We start from the raw sequence: 19437 nt of genomic DNA on the forward strand, positions 1-19437 counted from the left end.
TCATATTTTTTCTTTCAAAAATAAAACACCAAACACCATTCTAAAGTTAACAGAAAGTTTTAATAAATTCATACATCAAATGATAATTTCTTATGGCAAAAACACATTAATATGACATTTTGAAGCTTTTACTGAAATGCAAGCACCATTACTTATTTCATTGCTTCAAATATATAATTATGGGAAAATATTTCAGATAAAATGGAATTTCTAATCAAAGTAGGAATAGAAGCACTGGCAATCACTTATCGGGGTCAAAGATCAAAGTTGAATTTCCCAGGGCCTGCGTCTGCCATTTTTTGAGAAGGAGAGTGGAAATTTGCGGAGAACTCTGTTGAATTGTGGTGAGTTTGGTAGCTAATTGCTACATTTTTATATAATTTGCAATATACTCTCTTTCATAGCAATGCTCAGTCCGATTTATTACGATCCCTTAGCTCGGTAAAGATGTGTGTTTTGAGAAATCTGATGTTCTGTTTTCAGCAGGGCAACACCCCAAATTTTTTGATCATGTGATACGTCAATCATGTACGTTGCTGTGTAAAGTTATTTTTTTATTTCTTCCGTGGTCGGTGCTGTGCCTATCGCGTACACGAGTGTAAACACACAGGTGAAAAACAATCAAGCTGATCAACAGTCTTGGCAACAAGTCGGTTTTACTAGGCCTAGTCATGTGAATTGTGCTGAGCATTTTCAGGCAGAATGTGATGATGTGACTGTGAGGAGACCTCGGCACTAAGTTCTAGGTGATCGCCGATCACCAGCGCGTGCCCTGACCCCGACCATGAACTCATGTTCATACATACACGCTATGTAACAGCGCGCGTGATTGGTCGAGAGCCGGGCATAAACAGCGTTTATGCCCGGTGTCCCGGATGTGAGTCAAAAATCATGTTTTTAATAATGTTACTTATAATATTTTATTATTATTTCGATGAAATAAGAATCACAAATTGTTCTGGTATGTATGAACGGGGTTCATTCATATATTTTCATGACTAAACGGTTGTTTATGCCCTTGCAAGCGGCCATCAGTACAGGTGCACAGACTTTTACATTTTTGCCAGACTTTCTAAATACATTCTTTAGGGATAACACCCCAATTTGCTCGAGAAGTCTAGCCAAGAATTTGCTCACCAATAGCTACACATCAGGCCCTCGAAATCCGCGGTAACGCGGCCGCGCCGTTCCCAGAAAAAAAAAAATGGAGGTCACAGAAAAAAAAAAAATTTCCCCAAGTTTTTTTGAAAGGTTTTCCTACCCACCCACAAACCTTACTGCATGTATTCAAACCACCCAAGCCCAACTTACCTTTAACATAACCCAAAACCCTTGCCCTTACCCCCAAAAGGGAATTAGGGTAGAAATTGATTTCACCTGAAAATGACAGAAAATCTGACCTATGTACATGTAGTTAATGTTTTTAAATGCATTGCATGAATGTGTTTATAACGTTTTAATTACATTTGCCTCATTTCAATTTTCATGGAAATTGTTATTTTTATTGCTAACAAAATAAAAGAGAAACCTTTCACATAATTTTGGAAATTTGAAAAAATTTCTAAAATTCTGGAAATATAAAAAAGAAACATTTAAGTGCAAAAGCTTTTTCTTCTGGGTAAGAACTTTTTTCTTACATGCAACAGCTTTTTATTGCAGGGTAGAAATTTGATAAATAGGTCATCATATAATGCATGCATGGACCTATTTATCAAATTTCTAACCTGCAAGCAAAAGACTCTTGCATGCAAGAAAAAATTCTTAAAAAAAAGAAAAAAGCTTATATGCACTGAAATGTACTTTTTTTGTATTTTCTGAATTTTAGATTTTATTTTTAATTTCCAAAATTATGTGAAAGGTTTCTCCTTCCTATATTAAATAAGCCATAAAAATAGCTATTTTGATGAGATGAGGCTAAATAAAGTAAGAAACTTTATATATTCATGCATTTAATATATGGCCATGTGTTTTGAACTCGCCACCCAAAAAGGGTGGCGGCGTTGCATTTTTCCAGATCCTTCCGCCAAAAATGTTTATAACTTGACAACCACATGTACTACAGACATAAGTTTGGTGTCAATTTAAAGCTGAAACTCCATACTACATGCTGTGCGAAATTCATGAATGTGTGTTTTAGGGTGTTGGAGATATGTCCATTTGTTTTTGGACTATTCAGGGTGGCGGTGGCTGAGGAAGCGGTGGCTGAGGAAGCGGGCTGTACAAATCCTATGGAAGACACAGCATCATGAGCATTGCCGTTATATTTTTTTAATTGCTCCCATTTACAAATTAAAAGGCCCACCTCCATGTAACTTGGACCCAAGTGTCCATAAGTAAAGAGGTATTAGATAAGCTATGTTTTAGGTCAAAGGCGGGGTCAAAGGTCACAGGACAAAGGTCATTAAAGGTCATTTTCCAAAAAACGTAAGAAAATAGGTATATATGCCCTACCCCTATATAAGTATACATTTTCTGAAGGGGAATTTCATGGGGAGTTCAAATATGATGAGCAATTAAAGATAGGGGCAGAGGTTAAAAAAATATGGCTTGAAAGATAACAAATGAAAAAGTAAAATTTTAGCTGACAATTTCAGTCGGGACAACTTAACAATACCCCCTACAATTTTTTAAGTGGCATATTTGGATTCCTCATGCAATTTCCTTTCAGGAAATGTATAGTTTATATGGGGTGGAGTGCATATTTAACATTTTATGTCAACTTAAACCTCGGAAGGCGTAAATAAGCTCAAAAAGGCTGCGCAACGCAAAATGGGGCGAGTTCAAGACACATGGCCATATGGTCATTTTCACGGTAAAGGGTGTAACTTTGGATTTTTAACATTTTGATCCGTAGTTTTCTAATAAAGCCACAGAATTCCATGATTTTTGGCCACATAAGTCATCTAGTTAGCAGCTACCTTGGGTAGCATAATCATCTTTGGGAGTTACTGCGTTCAGTTTTAGCAGGCTTAAATGTAGGCCTACCTAATATTGCCATTTTGAAAAACTATATTAAAAAACAGTAACATTTTTGTAAAACCCTGTGTTTTCTTCAGTTAGTTCATGGATAATTTTTCTTATCCTGAAAGTACGGTCATATGTTCAGTAAACACTGCCACATTAGATTTAATTGTGAACAGCCCTGTATTTTTGAGAACTGGACTTCGAGATTTGTCGTTTCGGAGGCTTCATTTTCCGTTAACAAACTTTGTGGGTATAGCTTTGGTTCATAATTCTTGGTTATTTCTTCACTTCTTCTTGATTCATAACAGTTGATATCTTAACTTGAAATGGGTAACAAAAATTAGTCGATTTGCAAGCTTTCAAAATTTTTATAAAATCTTGACTTCAAAGAGCCGTTTTTCCGTTAACTTTTTTGAAGCCTCCGAAACAAACTGTTCAGCAAGCTTGGGCAAATATAAATAAAAGAGCTCATCCAATCTTTTTATCAAAATGTAGCAAAGTAGATCTTCAAGTCACTTGTTTTTAAATCGTGGAGATATATATCACCGTTTGAAAATGGGACCCAATACAAACTTTCCGTTAACAATTGAAGCCTCCGAAACAAATGAAGCCTCCGAAACAACAATAAGGTTAATTATCATCTATGCATATCTAAATTGGTGTGTTCCATATTGATATCTGCATTGTAATTGTTGCATGATATGTGCAGAATGTCATAAATTAAAAAAAAAAAATTATATTATGGTTAATGTTTGAAAAATATACTGATACCCAAGAAAGCCCGTTTCGGAGGCTTCACATGCAAATAACACCATACTTAAAAAAAAAAAAAAAAAATTACCATGTTATAAATCTACAATATCTGCCGCATAGAATCATTGATTCAATACACACAAGAAAATAACAGCTTAGATGATCCCAACAGTGTTGTTTTCAAAAAACTACTTCTGCAATGTTTAACCATTGTTAACATGAAGCCTCGAAACAAAAAAATGACTTGCTGTGATAATTTAATTTTGTCACAACTGAAATTCAATACTTAGAAGCAAAGCATGAAAATTGGTAATTGTGATATTTTTTACCTATTTTTTCATGTCAACTTGTAGTAGTTAGCCAAATATTTTACTTTTATGATCACCTGTGTTGTTAACTGAAGCCTCCGAAACACAAATCGCTTGAATTGCCAATTCTAAAAAATAACTCCAATTTCTGTGAAACTTGGCTGGGAGGTTCCTTTCATCAAGTAGTATTTGTACATGAAGTTAGACATTCAAATTATTTTAGGAACCCAATTAAAACTTAAAAAAATATGTTTAAGGTTGGGAAATTTCCATTGCAAATGACCCTTGATGTTAAAAATTTTCAAAATTGCAATTATAAACATAGCAAAACATGGTATAAAATTTAACTTATATCTGTTGACTTACTTTGGAATGGGATTTCACATGTATTCCAGCTGTCATGTCATAATTTTCTGAGCTTATGCAAAATACATTTTTTCTTAGATTTTAACCAAAATGTTATGGAAATGACAATTTTTTATCAGAAATCAAAAGGTTTAAGCCTTGAAACATTATTTTACTGGAATTTAAGTTGCTTCTATGCATGATTACAGTAAACAGAAACATATTTAAGTGGTTTGAAATTTTGACCCTAAAAATCAAAAGTTACACCCTTTACTGTGAAAATGACCATATACTAAACATGCTATACATGTAGGTCCGATTTTGGGGTGAAATCAATTTCACCCCTACTTCTCTTTTGGGGGTTGGGCAAGGGTGTTACTGTTTATAATAGGCTTGGTTGGGTTTGTATATTTATAGTAAGGTTTGTGAGATGGGCTAGAGTTTGTGTAAGGCCAGGAAAAACATCTTATTAAAATTTATGCTATAATTACTTGACCATGTCGGAAATGAATCCCACAAGATAAGATAATTATGAAGATGAGGATCGAAGTCCAACACTCAACTCTTGTTCATTGTTGTATTGGAGAGCATAAAATGTAGCGTATTTTACACATTACTCTTATCATACAATGCATTCTTCATGCACATTTATTACCCCCCCCCCCTGCATGGGGGCCCCTCCCACATACCCAAAGAGGGGGGTGTCAAAAATTTTATGAATCATCATTTTTATATTGTGCATTTAAATATATGTATCAATTTCAGCCATGTAAGCCATGTTATTAGACAAAGAAAAAAAAAATGTGTCTCATGTACAAAAGTATAGTAAACTGAATAATTAAAACCACTTTTTTAGGATGAAGGAAGCATTTTTTTTTTTTCAAAAACGTCTGAAACATGCCAACAATTACTTAGAATAGAAACAGGTAATTTGAAAAAAAATTGAAAAAAAAATTACGAAAAAATTACAGTTTGTTAACCTTGCTATGCAAACCACTAACTAATATTTACCTCTTCATATATTACATATTATAAATGCATGGAAAACCAATGCATTTATAAGTGATACATGAAGAGGTAAACATAAGTTTGTGGTTTACATATTAAGAATAACAAACTAATTTTTTCGTAATTTTTTTTATTTTTTAAAAAAAATTAACTGTGAATAATCCTAATGATCTTACCATTTCAGAATAGGTCCAGTGGTTCTTTTATTTCCGATTTTTTGGTGGGTACAGTCAACATTTAGCGTCAGATTTTCAAAGGTCATTTCGGGGTCATCAGAGGTCACCGCATAGTTGGCAGTGGTGATACAAACCCACCCTTTTTATTTCAAACCCACCCTTTTTATTTTATACCCTTAAATACCAAAACTCCGAAACCCACCCTTTCTAAGCGTGGTTACTAATCATAGATAAGTGGTTATGTTGGTCCAGGAGGTGCAGATTTGCATCCACAGAGAATTACATATTGAAGTTTTAGATGACCAAACACTACTGAATGGGATTTCAATATTTTATTGTGTTTCATTTAGTGTCATTCTTGTCGGAAATTATAGTAAGCTTTAAGATTGCAATTGTTGACTTCTAAACCCACCCTTTTTATCAGTGACCACCCTTTATATTTGGATACACATTTTAACCAGAAATTTTTTAGCATTTTGTGGACACTTCAAACACACCCTTTCTAAAGCGTGGGTTACCAACAGTGTCACCGAGGGGTCATCTGAGGTCAAATTACTAAAAATTGTTGTATGTGCATTAAACGTGGTGGTAAAGTCAACATTTAGAGCCAAATTTTTGGAAGGTCATTTCGGGGTCATCCAAGGTCACCCAGGGGTCATCTGAGGTCAAATTACTAAAAACTGTCGTATACATGTAGGCATGAAACTTGGTGGGTCAAGTCAACATTTATATTCAAATTTTTGGCAGGTCATTTCGGGGTCATCCGAGGTCACCCAGGGGTCATCTGAGGTCAAATTACTAAAAACTGTTGTATGGGCATGAAACTTGGTGGGTCAAGTCAACATTTAGAGCCAAATGTTTGGAAGGTCATTTTGGGGTTATCCAGGGTCACCCAGGCGTCATCTGAGGTTAAATTACTAAAAACTCGTCTGGACATGAAACTCGGGTGTAGTCAAGCTCAAATTGAACAGGCAAATCACCATGGGTTGTTGCAGGTTCATTTACTTCTACCAAAAGTAATCGCGAAAGCAGGCGGTCGTAAAAGCAGGTGAGACTTGTGGTCCGAGAACCAACCGCCTTGTTACGTTTAAACAGCCAAATATTTTTACATTTTGAAACATCTAGCTCATTAAACAGAAATCTGCAGCCTTGCTTTTATGTATGTCACAATCAAAAGATTTGAAGATCATTTTGAAGACCTGAGGATTTTATACTAAACAACATAGCATTGAATGAAGGCATTTGTGTGTGTGTGTTTTCTGTCATTGTTATGTTGTTTGTTCCCATCTCCAGACTCTTATCGTTCAGAATTTGGAAGTCAGTCGGTCGCAGGCAGTCACCCATGGCACTAAGCACCAGGGTGGTCTCGAGATTGTTAGTTGCACAGGTTGGTGTAGTGGTCGCTGTCGCCTTGCAGTATTGCACAGGGCTTTTCCTCCTGTACAATTAGGCTGCTATCAGTAAGCACAAAACTACATGTAGGTGTGTATGGTGCTAAGTTCTGGTAAATAGATAAATACCGTATTGTTTGTAATAAACGCTCCCCCTCTAATAAACGCCCCCCTCCAATTTTTCTGTGAAAAATTGACAAAAATGCGAACATTTCCATGACATATCGTGTAGGTAAGCTTAAAACTTGCATCAGTCATGTCAGTCACAATCGCTAAATTGAATGGACAAAACCTATTATGACTCAACTCCCATCCATTTCATTACCTAATTATGGTAGAATTTCACTAATTCCATGCACTTACAGGTGTAATTTTGTTGTATTCCCCACGAAAATATAATTTTCCGTGGCGCCGCCATCTTGTATAGTGTGATCCCTCCTTTTAATAGGAGCACCATAGGGAAATTGAACATGATTTTTAAGCTTTTTTCACTGACAATTACAATTCATTTCCAATAAACGCCCCCCTTTTGGAAAAATGCAACGCCCCCGGGGCGTTTATTACAAACAATACGGTAGATAAATAATTGAGCTCACACACATGCCACGGTTGAGGTAAAATAACCAGATTTGCTGGTAGCTCATCAGGGTTGTCACTACACTAGTTGGCAATAGCCACCAAGTGCTACATGTAGCAGTTGCTGACTAGCATTCAATCAAAATAAGCTTCCATCCGGAGCGGTAAAGAAATGTTATTTTTTAGGTATTTTTTCATTGGAATCACCCTGTATCTTTTTGGCACACCCTGTATATCCATTCATACTTTACAGATTAGCAATCCTGACAATTGATTTAAAGCTTTCTAAAAATGTATACTTTTGCATAGTTTGGGGAAAACTTTTTGAAATATAATCAGAAATACAAAAAAGGAGCTGATTTTTGACAGATTGCAAGATGTGATACAATTGGGTCCCACCTCAAAAAACATGACCATCATGTCCATAGCAAAAAAAAATGCATTGTTGAATGTTGAAGCATTATTCATATTGGATTTATTGCATATTTTTATTATTTTATGTGTAATTGCTTTTAAAAATTACTCCAGATTGAATGTCAATGTTTAGAAATAAGTTCCTATTTTAAAGAGTGATTTATTTTTTGCCTTAGAAATTTGTATTTTGACACCTATGTCATTATAACCTCACATATGACAAAACATGAGTGTGTGGTAAAATTTCATATTATTTCATGGAACTAGATGCTTTTACCTTCAACATGACATAAAACTTAAAAGCTATTTTAACCAGTTTTAAATTTTGACCATTTGGTTGACATAATTTATTACGGAACTGCCGAAATGGAATCTGGCTTTATTGGTTGGTGCACAGTCAGACCCCAGCTGACATTATAACTATTATCATGCTGTTATAATGTACAAAAATGTAAGCTGACACTAATGATGCTTAACCATTAACACTCATTAATGGCACTTCCATGATTAAGGGGGTACTACACCCCTGCCCAATTTTGTGCCTATTTTTGCATTTTTCTCAAAAATTATAGCGCATTGGTGACAAGTAAGATACAATGTACATGTATGTATATTATAGGGGCAAAGACTACAACTACTGCACTGGAAATTTTATTTCAAAACAGACAACAGTTGTGGAGTTACACTCAAAAATGAGGGAAAACCTATATTTGATCAATAAATCAATAACTACATGTACTTGTCTTTCAAGAGTCACTGAAATTCCAGTGTAGTAACTGGATTCCTTGCCCCTATAATATACATGAGTTTTGGTACCAGTGTTTTAATAGTTTTTGAGAAAAATGCAAAAATAGTCACAAATTTATCAAAGGGTGTAGTACCACCTTGAAGCAATGCAATGGTTGACAGATTGCACATGGCTGTCACATACTGTGAATGTGATCTAATGAGGCATTAGCTCAGTCAGGACTGTGGTTAAATCTCCCTTTGACCTGCCTGCCTGCCTGGAGAAGATATCTTACAATGCATTTCTTCCATTTCAAATTTCTATACTGAGTTCAACATGGGTAGATAGGGACAAAAAGTAGGCTACCACGAATTGGCCCATGTTTAGTCCTGGAGTCTATATTTTGTTAACATGAAAGCAAAGGGAAGTTACAGGTAATGGCATGTTGAGTTAATAAAATCATGCTGTAATAACATAATTACTTGTGTACTTTATTACATTACATCGTATACAATGTAGTATCAAGCACTATTTCAGCTGTTTTGATTTTAACTATACATTATAACAAAATATTATTTAAAATATGATTAAAACACAAGTGCGAGTGAATGGGTGAGAGCGTTATAAGCGACACGCAAGCATCGGGGCAGAGTGTATAAAAATCAAGCGCGTTAAACATGTTAAAGGAGAAAAACACTGCGTACAAAACGGAAAATACAGGGTGTCCCAATAAAAACAGAACCCTCGTTGCGCCCTCTTTTTCTTCTATTTTTGAATGTATTTTGGTATATAAAGAAGCCTTAAATCAATCGGCTCACAATTTTTGAAGGTATGCCGTCTTTAAGAAATGTACCCATTTTTCACAGTTAATGACATGGCTAGATAATAGCATTAGGCTTTGCAACACATTCGCTATGAGCAAGGATCATCAGCTAGCCTCTAACATCTTTGCAACTGTTTTAACTGCTGCATTCGCAAGTACATGTATACCGCGCACAAGGAGGGTACACAATGCAATTGATGCAATGAGGACCAGGGCTGAAACCTGTATTCATCAAGGAGGCAACCAGGTAGAGGGCAAAGCAGCATAGTAAACTCACTTCAGAAGAACCAAGGACATACCAAACAGTCCTTTTCAGGCTACCTTTTATCCCCTAAGGAGAAAATGACATGTTGCAAATAAAAAGAAAACAACAAAGTAAGAAACATAATAAAACAAAAAGCATAAAATAACCAAGACAAAATAAGTTGCAAGTATAGCAAGAGAAGTCCCATCACACATCCATTTTGCCGACAAATTCATGACACTTAACACAATCCATAGCCCATAGGCCCACCGGTAAAGCCCATTCCCTAAATAAAGTTCGTTATTTTTATAAAGTTAACATTGTGGACTGCTTGATATTCATGAATGGCACCTTTACTATTCAATCTTTGAAGTAGCCAAACCTCCTCTGTGGACAGAGTGAAAACTGGTACATTTCTTTAAAAGAGCGTATCTTCAAAAGTTTTGAGCCAATTGATATATTTCTTTTGGTGTATTAAAGCTAACGAATAGAGGTTTCTTTACATACCAAAATATATTTGAATAACATTTCAGAAATAGGAGAAAACAAGGGCGCATTTTGAATAACGTTTCAGAAATAAGAGAAAAAGAGGGCGCAATGAGGGTTCTGTTGTTGTTTTTTGGACATCCTGTATGTTATAAAAACAAAATACATAAACACGTACATGTACGTAAATTAAGGCTGGCATTTTCGGGCGGGGTAGCGGGTACCCGCCCGAAATTACATTACCCGGGCAGGAAATACCCTGCCCGGGTACCCGAAATTAAAAAATTGACATAAAAAAAATTTAAAAAATTTCAAGATGTTTTGTATTTTTAATATGAAAATAGATAATTTGTATTCATGTCATAGTCTATTAATGATTTCAAAATACATTGAATTTGAATGCATTTTGAAATCATTAATAGAGTATGACATGAATACAAAGTATCAATTTTCAAATTAAAAATACAAAACATCTTGAATTTTTTATATTTTTTTTAGGTCAACCATGAATGATCCTAGCATTTAGGTCTAGGTCCAGGGACACTACAAAACCGAAAAAATAAAAAACTTAAAAAGCAAAAAAAAGGTACCGGGTAAAAAATTACCCGAAAATGCCAGGCCTAACGTAAATACAAAAAAATTTGAGTTGCGTAAATAACCGGGAAACTGTGTGATAAAATATATATTAAAGGAGCGCTGAAGAAAATTATAATTAACATTTTTACCTGTTGAAGCTAGTCCATTAGGTTGAAGGGTGCCGAGTCTGAAGATACGTTTCTGTTCCAGTGTTCAACAACTCATACATGTATTTCAACTTGCCATTGATGTGTAAATGTTAAACGCACACATCACTGATGCATCAAATGTTTAAGACAATAAACGGAATAACACATACATGTATGCCAAATATAATGATTGTGCGCAACTGGAAGATAATTAGTGATCATCCTACCACGGTACCATCGCTAACATCATCACAGAACTGCCCATTGTACGTGTCCTACCGTCATGTTAAAGATCACCTTGTTCACTCTTCTCTCCCACAAACAGATGAAGAGACGGTAGCGAGCAATGACACGGTAACCTGCATCTGATGGAGATACAACACTTGCTGCCACTTGCTGGCATATACCGTAACCACTCGGGTATAAGCCCACCCCCCCTAGATGGCAGATTTCACTTAAAAAATTGGGGTGGGCTTATAACCGGGGAGGGACTAGTACTTGAATTTTAGAAATAAGAAAAATCATCCCCATTTGTATATGCCCAAATGTACCAATAATTTCTATCATCTATGTCAATTTCTTAAAATTCTAAGTGTGGAATATTAATTATCAACTGATATTTTTTTATATTTGTTCTTGAATGTGAGAGAAAAGCATTGATTTGATTTAAGAACTTGGCCAAAATTTAGTACTGGGCTTATAGCCGAGTGCACCCTTGTTCCCAAAATGTTTTGAAAAATAGGGGGTGGGCTTATACCTGCAGGTGGGCTTATACCCGGGTGGTTACGGTATTAGAGGGGGACGTTTGATACAAACAATACGGTAATCGCAACCTTGGACTCTTAATAATGTTATACTGTTTGTTTTTCTCACAGCTTATTGTCCAAGACACTTGTGTCCAATATGGAAGAACATGGCGTAGTACCTGATGTCATTGACAGTGTACCTAAAGATGTGTGTGAAGTCAGCTGGGACAGTGGCGTCAAAGCCCAAATGGGAAACATACTCACTCCAACCCAGGTATTATATACTGCGCCAATAAAGTACCCTTACTTCTTGAGGTCACATTGGATTCAATGTGGTGTCATAATGTGCAGGATTAGATACATTTCTGGAGCGAATAGCGTGCAACTCTACTAGTCTTATTACAAGACTGCCCTACCCCAACCCTAAACCCTAACCCTAAACTCCGTAAACGAGGACTGGACTCAAGTATAGGAAGTTGCACCCTATTCGGTAATTGTACCAAAAAATACAAATTTACCCCAATATTGTTCAGTTTGGAAATTGTGATTTTTTTCTAAGTGTAAGGATACTTTATTGGCGCAGTATACATGTTAAGACAGTGACCAAAGGCCAGGTACCTGGGTCCCGACCAGTCCTGCCGGAGCCCGATTTCATTTAACATGCTACCCGAGGTTCATTATATTATGTTTAATTCTTAAACACTTGAAAATGTTCCTGCAATCCTATTGGTTCTTACCCGTGTGATATGACGCGATATCACACAGATCAGCATGTGTGCATCAACATTATACGCATACTCGTTATTTGAACCAATCGGAGGTGCATAGCAACAACAGGACTGATCTATTTTAAGCCATATCTTTGCGCGAATCGATTCACGTATTCGTGTCGGATTTCTGAGCCTGCTTGAGCTCAAGTTAATAACCCCAATATCAGTACAAAATAGTGTGCCTCTAGATTATGTCCCTCTATGCTTGGCAAACTTTGGTTCAAACTGTGTGGGTGCTTGCAGTTTGCATACATACATGTATAAATGCCTTGAGCCACCATATCAGGCTTTAACCGAAAAACGCAGGAGGTACACTATATCGTAACACACGGAGTTGGGGTTAAGTTTTAGGGTTATGATTATGATATTAAGGTGAGGATTATATATATTTGTATGTAACAGGTGCAAAGGCCTCCCACTGTGACGTATCCAGCAGAGGCAGGTGCTTTCTATACCGTGGTCATGACAGATCCAGATGCACCAAGCCGTAAGGATCCCAAATTCCGGGAATGGCATCACTGGATGGTCATCAATGTGCCTGGCAATGATATAAGCAAAGGAACAGTCAACTCAGAGTATGTAGGGTCCGGACCACCACCAAATACTGGTAAGCAGCAGCAATGAAGGCAGGACCAAGGGGGTGACACTGAATTCACGGTTGTTCTATTAGCAACGCAAAATCTATGAAAAATTCAGCTGGTTTACTAGCTAGAAAGTGAGGCCAGTTATCGATCCGTTATAGCTTGTTATGAATAATTCATGTTCGACCCCTTGGATCATGTTAATTGAGTTGGCAAACAACGTTGTTAGTTTTGCGAACGTTGCCTGTTCAATGAGAGTATAGTGCGCCCCTATACATCTGGGCACAAACCAACTAATTTGATATGAAATGACATTTTGCAATAGCAAAGTCAAAATTAGGACTTGCTGTCAATAATATGAAGGAAATTTGTGACAGAGGCAAGGTGGGAAATACAAGTAGTATCTTAAGTTATAATAACCTTTGATACCCGACCTGACCTTCCATCATGGCGCCTTATTCGTCTTATGTATTTCTATTATGCTCTCAAGTAAAATAAAATACCAATCTGCACTGAGCAGACAATGTTACTTGGCTCCCAGCATGAATTATTGATTTTATACGGAGGTAAAGAAATGCACAGTGTATGTGCAATTGTGCATGATGTGCAAGCATACTCCAAATATTTACGGTAAATCTGAATAGTGGTCACATGTTGACATATCATGTGTTCGGGAAATCATGTGGCAACATTTTAAGATTTCAGGCTTGTTTACTAGTTAATTGCCATTTGTACTCTTTATTATTTATCTTTGTTAATTAACATATATGGTCATTTTCACGGTAAAGGGTGTAACTTTGGATTTTTAACATTTTAATCCGTAGTGTTCTAATAAAGCCACAGAATTCCATCATTTTTGGCCACATAAGTCATCTAGTTAGCAGCTACCTTGGGTAGCATAATCAGCTTTGGGAGTTACTGCGTTCAGTTTTAGCAGGCTTAAATGTACTTAATATTGCCATTTTGAAAAACTATAAAAAACAGTAACATTTTGTAAAACCCTGTGTTTTCTTCAGTTAGTTCATGGATAATTTTTCTTATCCTGAAAGTACAGTCATATGTTCAGTAAACACTGCCACATTAGATTTAATTGTGAACAGCCCTGTATTTTTGAGAACCGGACTTGATATTTGTCGTTTCGAGGCTTCATTTTCCGTTAACAATTGTTAACAAACTTTGTGGGTGTAGCTTTGGTTCATAATTCTTGGTTATTTCTTCACTTCTTCTTGATTCATAACAGTTGTTATCTTAACTTGAAATGGGTAACAAAAATTAGTCGATTTGCAAGCTTTTAAAATTTTTATAAAATCTTGACTTCAAAGAGCCGTTTTTCCGTTAACTTTTTTGAAGCCTCCGAAACAAACTGTTCAGCAAGCTTGTGCAAATATAAATAAAAGAGCTCATCAAATCTATTTATCAAAATGTAGCAAAGTAGATCCTCAAGTCACATGTTTTTAAATCGTGGAGATATATATCACCGTTTGAAAATGGGACCCAATACAAACTTTCCGTTAACAATTGAAGCCTCCGAAACAAATGAAGCCTCCGAAACAACAATAAGATTAATTATCATCTATGCATATCTAAATTGGTGTTTCATACTGATATCTGCATTGTAATTGTTACTTGATATGTGCAGAATGTCATAAATTAAAAAAATTTGACATTATGGTTAATGTTTGAAAAATATACTGATACACAAAAAAGCCTGTTTCGGAGGCCTCACATGCAAAAAAAACACCATACTAAACAAATGGGTGAAAAAGTTAACATGCTATAAATCTACAATATCTGCCGATAGAATCATTGATTCAATACACACAAGAAAATAACAGCTTAGATGATCCCAACAGTGTTGTTTTCAAAAAAACTACTTCTGCAGTGTTTAGCCATTGTTAACATGAAGCCTCAAACTAAAAAAAATGACTTGCTGTGATAATTTAATTTTTGTCACAACTAAAATTCAATACTTAGAAGCAAAGCATGAAAATTGGTAATTGTGATATTTTTTACCTATTTTTTCATGTCAACTTGCAGTAGTTAGCCAAATATTTTACTTTTATGATCACCTGTGTTGTTAACTGAAGCCTCCAAACACAAATCGCTTTAATTGCCAATTCTAAAATATAACTCCAATTTCTGTGAAACTTGGCTGGGAGGTTCCTTTTATCAAGTAGTATTTGTACATGAAGTTAGACATTCAAATTATTTTAGGAACCCAATTAAAACTTAAAAAATATGTTTAAGGTTGGGAAATTTCCATTGTAAATGACACTTTATGTTAAAAATTTTCAAAACTGCAATTACAAACATAGCAAAACATGGTATAAAATGTAACTTATATCTGTTGACTTACTTTGGAATGGGATTTCACATGTATTCCAGCTTTCATGTCATAATTTTCTGAGCTTATGTAAAATACATTTTTCTTAGATTTTAACCAAAATGTTATGGAAATGTCAAATTTTTTATTAGAAATCAAAAGGTTTAAGCCTTGAAACATTATTTTACTGGAATTTAAGTTGCTTCTATGCATGATTTCAGTAAACAGAAACATATTTAAGTGGTTTGAAATTTTGACCCAAAAATCAAAAGTTACACCCTTTACTGTGAAAATGACCATATTTTAAATGCTGATAAATCGTGGTTGGCTGCCCATGATATATGTTAAATTCAATGTTTTATGAATATAATTCTACCACGCAGAGGGGGTCACGCAGCAGAATTTCACATCACCTGACTTAGCTAGATTTCAAGCTCTGCTCTTCAAATTCATGTAAATTTCAAAGTTTATACATTTAATATATTTAATATGATACTAATTTTTTATTATAACAAACTGGTACACGAAATATACTAGCTTATTAACTATACAGAAAGGTGATTATAAAGCCTTCACTCAGCAAATTGACATGCCCGCATATGCAGCCATTCTCCGCCTGGATAACATGACTGTCGCCTCAATACGTCTGGGCACAAATTTAAATAACAATACGCTATTTACATATCAATGCGGCCTCATGCTAATTAAAGCTGCCCCCTCCAGGAGTTCATCTATGGCAGGACACACAAATATGTTTGTAGTTCCTGGACGGTGTTACTACATTGAAAATAGCATAAAAATACATTACATTTAAAGACAGGGTTGCCAGTCTCAGTCTGAAGAAAATGATAGATAACCATAGAAACATCACTGAAAATGTGAGTCAAATATCATCACCTGGGAATTATGGGAGGACAGTACCAGTGCATTGATTGGTCACCACAGGTTAAACAAACAAATTAATAATAAATAATTAACTACTTGATTTGATATAATGAACTTTCCAAATAAGTTCAAACATAATGTACTTTTGGATCCAAATTATACATTTACAGTCAATGCATTTTAAGGCGTGCGAGTGCGATCGCGCACATAGAGCCCACCTTAAATCACTTTACTGAGTGCGATTTATAGCCCACCTTGTCACCTCAAGGAGTTTCCAAAGTTACAGCGGTTCCCGAAAGTGATTTGCATAAAATAAATCGACGTCATGGCCTTTACAAAGGTGACGACCCAAACAATATCTTTTCTACTCGCTGATTGGCCGTTTTCGACAATTTAATATGACCTTTCTTGTGAGGTCACGCTACCGAAATATGATAACGTGCTGTTCATGTCACAACAAAGCCATGACATGCCATTGACCACCGTAGTAAATGTGGTAATGTTTATGCATTCAACTGAACAGTATAATTATTTAGAAGCTGAACAAGGCTGATTTAATATTTGGACATGACCTACACATGTGTGATCTGTCAGCGGTGAGTGTAGCGCTATGATAAAATTGTACCGAGGTTTGCCGATAGAAATATCAGTTTATACTACTCATCATGGCGGACAAAAAGAACAAATGGGTCCAGTACAAGACGTGGAAAACCTACAAGCTTAATAATGTAATGGGGTTTGAAAAAACCGAGGCAGACGGGACGATATTCGTGTCGAAAGTTTATTCTCACAAAGTTATTAAGCCCACCTGGACATTGTAGTCCGACGTTCAACACTATAATAATGCTTATCTGAATATCAAGTGCAATAATTCAAATAGCCCACCTAAACTCTTACCGAGTGCAAATGATAGCACACTTTAAATCCTTACCGAGTGCAATTAACAGCACACCTGTAGCTCGCCTGACTATTTCCAGAAGTGCGATTTGTAGCACACCTGCTGTTTTTCAAAATTCATTGACTGCATTTAATCAAAGGTTTGATACAGACATGGATGTGGAATCTGACTGTACCTTCATAGTACATAATAATGATTTTCAAAATAATCCAGTCAGTCATTTTGTTTGCCTTTGCAGGTTTGCACCGTTATGTCATTCTCGTTTACAAGCAGCCCAGCGGTAAAATGACAAATTGTTCAGATGCCTACAGAAAGAAAACCGGTGCCGGCAGAGGAGGGTGGAACGCGCGGAAATTTGCTGCAGACAACAATCTGGGTGAACCGGTGGCGGGTAATTTGTACCAGGCAGAATTTGATGACTATGTGCCCAAGCTATATGAAGAGATGGATAGAAATAAGTGAGAACAGATGGCACCACTGTTGTCTTGTCTCCCTCCCTCACTGGTGGGTAAAGAGGGAGACAAAACCCCAGGCTGGCTTATTTTGTGTGTCTGTATGTCATGTGCCGGGTGGGAGGAGACGCAATGCAACGAAAGAAGGAAGACCAACCACCTGCGTACAGAGATCACTTTGTTTTATGGCTGTTCCTATTGTGTACATACTCCCTCTGTTATTTATAGGGAAACCCACCCACCGTCAGCGCTCACTGTAGTAGAGGTATATACAGCATATCGGTTTTCTAAACAAGATCATGATGAAGGATTTTATTGGAAATTTTCCCCTGCAGCATGTGAAGAGGTGAAATGAACAGGTGTTTGAGGATTTTGTAGCCATCACTCACTCAGTGATTGGTATCTCTGACCATAGGGCATTGGTAATGGGTGTGCATACATTACAATAAAACCCTCAGTAACACTAGGTTTATTATATGTATATTGACAGTATCAACATTATATGCCCTCCCTGCCATCCGCCCAGTATCTTCATTGTTACAGCGGATATACACCATGTTGATATGCCTCCCAAATAAGGCTATTCATATTCAACATTTGGGAGCCATTTAAACATTTTGAAAATTTGCTAAATATGCCAATGTTTAATTTTACCATACCCAACATAATAATGGTTGATAACAAAGGCTGGACCATTTTAAAGCAATTTTTTAATCATTAAAGAAACGTGGAAACACAATTTTCACCAAACCATCTGTATTTTTTATAGTTCAAACATTTTTGTGAATGGACACATTAATATCCTATAGTAAATGAAATTCAATGCACATTGAACGCCTCCATTCACTAACAGTTTTGTTTTTACCCCCCAAAAAAACCGGTTAATTCAAAAGATATTTTATATTTAATTAAAAGGCCAATTATTTTTGAAAATCAATCCCAAATCATAGCATTTTTCTCTGATGTGTTGTTTATAATGTTGTTTAGATACTGCGTGTTTGGGAGGCAATAGATTCCATACATGGGTTGGCTGAGACCATTGTGTTGCAGTACAATGTAATCGCTGAGACTATTCAATGTACTCACTTTTGAGTAATATCTAGGGTTAGCTTAGTGGCCATCAGGAAAGTCTTACACTGAGGGGTTGTGCTACAAACAGGTGTTTTACATAAAGCCATATTGTAACATTTGTAGCGGAGGACGTCCTCAATGTTTTTCAAAATTCTGATTTTTACACAATAATGTAATTTAGTAAACTAACATACCCTAAAAGATCAAGTCTTTGGGTGCTGTAGTTGTGACAAAATTTAAGATGTTGAATAAAACAATGAAATATGTTGTTTAATTATTAAGATCAAAATATTAGTTGAACACACAGACAATCTGACAGTAAAAACTAACATTTTACGGAAATTTTTTTTTCTGGAAATGTTACAACATGGCTTAAAGTAGCTACATGTACTGTAAAAGTCAATATTTTCGCGAGAAGATATTTTCGCGATTTTGAAGATTTTGTCAATTGCGGGAGAATTAAATTTCGCGGTTTTGATATTGATACAATAGAAACCTAATGCAAAAGGTTATCTTCGCGAGTTTTTATTTTCACGATTTTATGTCAACTCGCGAAATTCGTGAAAATAAAAACCTCGCGAAAAATTCTACTTTTACAGTATTACATTGTACTGAACTCATAGTCTTACACTGTGCCCACACGTAAAAAGGCTGTATCCATTGGATATTTATTGACAGATACTGCCTGTTTGCGTGGGATGGATGGTGCACTTGAACTGGTATCTCTAACATTTAGTTTTTGTCCAACTAGCAGAATCAGTACAAACAATA

The 19437-nt window shown here is 35.9% G+C and overlaps 1 protein-coding gene across 1 annotated transcript; it reads left to right on the plus strand.

Moving 5' to 3' along the window:
* The first annotated feature begins 262 nt into the window (after nucleotides 1-262).
* Nucleotides 263-18437, plus strand: LOC140157555 (protein D2-like). Its single transcript, XM_072180785.1, has 4 exons — nucleotides 263-344; nucleotides 11816-11960; nucleotides 12859-13063; nucleotides 17382-18437. Exons 2-4 carry the CDS (start codon nucleotides 11844-11846, stop codon nucleotides 17603-17605), a joined length of 546 nt encoding a protein of 181 aa, XP_072036886.1. The 5' UTR covers nucleotides 263-344; nucleotides 11816-11843; the 3' UTR covers nucleotides 17606-18437.
* The last annotated feature ends 1000 nt before the right edge of the window (nucleotides 18438-19437 follow it).

Source organism: Amphiura filiformis, chromosome 7 (assembly GCF_039555335.1).
Source record: "Amphiura filiformis chromosome 7, Afil_fr2py, whole genome shotgun sequence".
Taxonomy (NCBI): domain Eukaryota; kingdom Metazoa; phylum Echinodermata; class Ophiuroidea; order Amphilepidida; family Amphiuridae; genus Amphiura; species Amphiura filiformis.